At 32.0% G+C, this 3,050-nt stretch overlaps 1 protein-coding gene across 1 annotated transcript; it reads left to right on the plus strand.

The window, feature by feature from the left end:
* Window positions 1-1,054: 1,054 nt before the first annotated feature.
* Window positions 1,055-2,643, plus strand: LOC107061344 (serine/threonine-protein phosphatase 7 long form homolog). Its single transcript, XM_015310472.1, has 3 exons — window positions 1,055-1,612; window positions 2,164-2,337; window positions 2,638-2,643. Exons 1-3 carry the CDS (start codon window positions 1,055-1,057, stop codon window positions 2,641-2,643), a joined length of 738 nt encoding a protein of 245 aa, XP_015165958.1.
* The last annotated feature ends 407 nt before the right edge of the window (window positions 2,644-3,050 follow it).

A 3,050-nucleotide genomic window follows, 5' to 3' on the forward strand; every position in this document is an offset into this window, starting at 1 on the left:
TTATATTTTAATTATATCTTAATATTAAAATATACATTGAAACGTTTTAATTTTAACGAAAACATGTATGAAATAAGATTCTGCCATTTCTCTTTTGTATGAATATCAATATCGAGTCCGGAACCTAAATAAGCCACAAAAAGATAAAAGTGACCAAAATAAGCCCCTATTTTAGTAAGTAACTAAAATAGGCTTAGTGGAAGAAAAAAATTCACTTTATCCAATATTTCAAACGTTTTCCATTAGTCTCATAACGTGTATATTTTAATATATAACGTAACTATTTCTTACACTTTATAAAGTGTAAGTTTTTCTTACACTTTGTAAAGTAGAACTTTTTCATACACTTTATAAAGTGGAAGAAAATCTTACACTTTATAAAAAGTTACTTAACCTTTTCACTTTCTTCTTCTCCCCTTTCACTTTCATGGCTTCCAAACGTTTTATCACTTTGAAGATTAACATTTGATGGTCCCAATCCGACTAAAGCGGCCCCACACTAAAAAATCAAAATCTTGAAAGATTGGAGTAGCACAACCCGACAACATAACAATCCGACCCTACAAATTATATAAATTAGGTTGTTTTTTTTCCTATCTCATATTTTCATTACTTTGAAATGATGTTGTAATTTGTTCAAAATTTCAGCAAGCCTTATACAATGTGCATTCAATTACTAAATATTGAGTTAGAAAAAAGAAGTCTTTAATTCGAAAGAAACAAAAGGAATTACACTGTTGGATTGGTATTGTAAAAATAGTATTTCGCTACTGTTGAATTACACTTTTCCATCTCATGTTTTTTTTTATATTTAATAATTGAGAGTCCTTACGATTACATCATGTAGAGTCCGGAACCTAAATAAGGTCATTATATATTTTCCAAGCTATATCATAATGTCTTAAAGTGAATATATGTTTTTCCCCATGAAAAATGTTGCATAAAGATTGATAATGGCAACAAATAGGGAGAGGTTAAAAAGGAACCATCTATTGGAATAATTGAGGAGATCTTACGTAGGTTCGGACTGTATGATGTAGTTTGTGTGGGCAAGATGAAGTATGACAGTGCCCTTGCTACAACTATGGTTGAGCATTGGAGGCCAGAGACTTATTGCTTCCACTTACCTTTTGGTGAGGTCATGATTACATTGCAGGATGTGCAGGTCTTATTTGGTTTGCGCATCCATGGTGATGATGTGTACATGCAGGATGCTGCACGGAGGATTCGTCCATGGCGTACTTTATTAGAGACACTCACAGGATGCGCCATAGCACCTACTGATATGGATAATGTGAGTCGGGTGAGGATACATAGCATTACCGGCTACTTGCAAGATCAGTTACAAGTAGATTCGATAGGAGATGCTACTCCAGTGGAGCGGGTTGAGAAGATTGCTAGACTTTACATGTTTGTTATATTGGGGGGCATCTTATTTCCGAACACGTCGGGGAACCTTATTACCTTACAATACTTGGCGTTTGTAGATACCATCCACGACGTAGGTAAGTACAGTTGGGGCAATGCAGTGTTGGCCTACTTGTACCGTGCACTTTGTCGGGCATCTATCGATAATGTGGTTGACATTTGCGGATTTATTCCTCTCCTTCAGGTAACTTCACTAAACTTTTAAAATACATTCAAATACAAAGAATCTTTAACATTACCCCGTACAAGAATATATTTTCTATATTCAATTTTTTAAAATATTTAAATTGCATACAAATAATTTCTAAAAACTATTAAAAAAAATAAAATATATATATATATATATAAGGAAAAATTGTATGAAATAGCAAACTATTAATTCAAATTAAATGTTATAGCCATAGTTTATTTTATTTGTAATTCGCAACAAACATCCCCTCTTTTTGCCATATGATTCGGTATACAATTAGCCATTTTTGATATACAATTAGTCATTTTATACATTTCTGTATAAAATGTATAAAATGTGTTTGTGCTTGTATAAAGCGAGAGAAAAATGTATATACAAATACAAATACATATATTTTCATCATATACACTTATAATTATACAAATACAGATCTTATTATACAAATATGATTTTATGTTTGCTATATGTGAAAGTTGCTCTATATATAATTGTTAATTTTTTTTTGTTACTAATGATAGTTTAATTATTTTGTTTGTCACATTAAGGTTTGGTGTTGGGAGAGGATCTTGCTTGTACAATCATCAGCTCCTCCGCCACATGATGGTGACGCATTACTTCCACATGCTAGGCGTTGGACGCGTGAAATTGATAGGAATACTGAGTCACATCATGTTCTTATCCCAATTAGAGATCAGCTAAACCGCATGACGGAGGATCAGGTACATCAAATAATTTTTGCAACTCTTTACTAGTTTTTTTTTTTAATAAATATAAATTACATATAAAAGTAAATTATATAAAAGTAAATCAATAATAATTTTATTTGTATACGAAGCGGTTAATCGCCATCAACAACTTGATATCATATTTTTCATAGACATGTGTTCCATCGATCGATATAACAAGACGACACAACACAAACCCATCAATGCATGGTTTTAAACTCTAGAACACATATTTGAAAACATCTTCAATGACATTGACACGCCGCTCTGTTTTCCATTCAACTATTGTTCCAGGATTGAAGTGTTTCAAAGCTTTCATGAACCTCGACAACTCGGCAAAAGAACCCTCTCAAGTACCATAGACATTTTCAAAAGCACGTTTGCGACCAAGATAGGTTTTTCTTCTGTTTATCGAAATGTCATATGCTTTAAGAATGGCTGTTTGACAGTCTTTGATGGAAAACCTGAAAAGTAAAAATATTATTAATTATCAAATAAAAAAATAAATATTTTCTTATTAAAGAAAAATCATCTAAGGATAAAATAAGTACCTTGGCGTTTTCCTTATATCAACACGGAGGACGTTAGCAATCATCTCAACATCCAAGTTAAAATGTCCATCACGGCACGTACCCATATCACATGTATGTTCTTTAATGTATCTTCCAACTTTCCACATGTTAGTATGTTTTATCATTAAAAGAAGT

The sequence above is a fragment of the Solanum tuberosum genome, unplaced genomic scaffold (genome assembly GCF_000226075.1).
Source record: "Solanum tuberosum cultivar DM 1-3 516 R44 unplaced genomic scaffold, SolTub_3.0 scf00127, whole genome shotgun sequence".
NCBI classification, from domain to species: domain Eukaryota; kingdom Viridiplantae; phylum Streptophyta; class Magnoliopsida; order Solanales; family Solanaceae; genus Solanum; species Solanum tuberosum.

What these genes read in the sequence shown, in the direction of transcription:
- LOC107061344 (XM_015310472.1), top strand. Translation starts at nt 1,055, where the DNA reads ATGAAGTATGACAGTGCCCTTGCTACAACTATGGTTGAGCATTGGAGG. An exon ending in GATTTATTCCTCTCCTTCAG is followed by an intron (nt 1,613 to 2,163) that starts GTAACTTCACTA and finishes TGTCACATTAAG; the next exon opens with GTTTGGTGTTGGGAGAGGAT.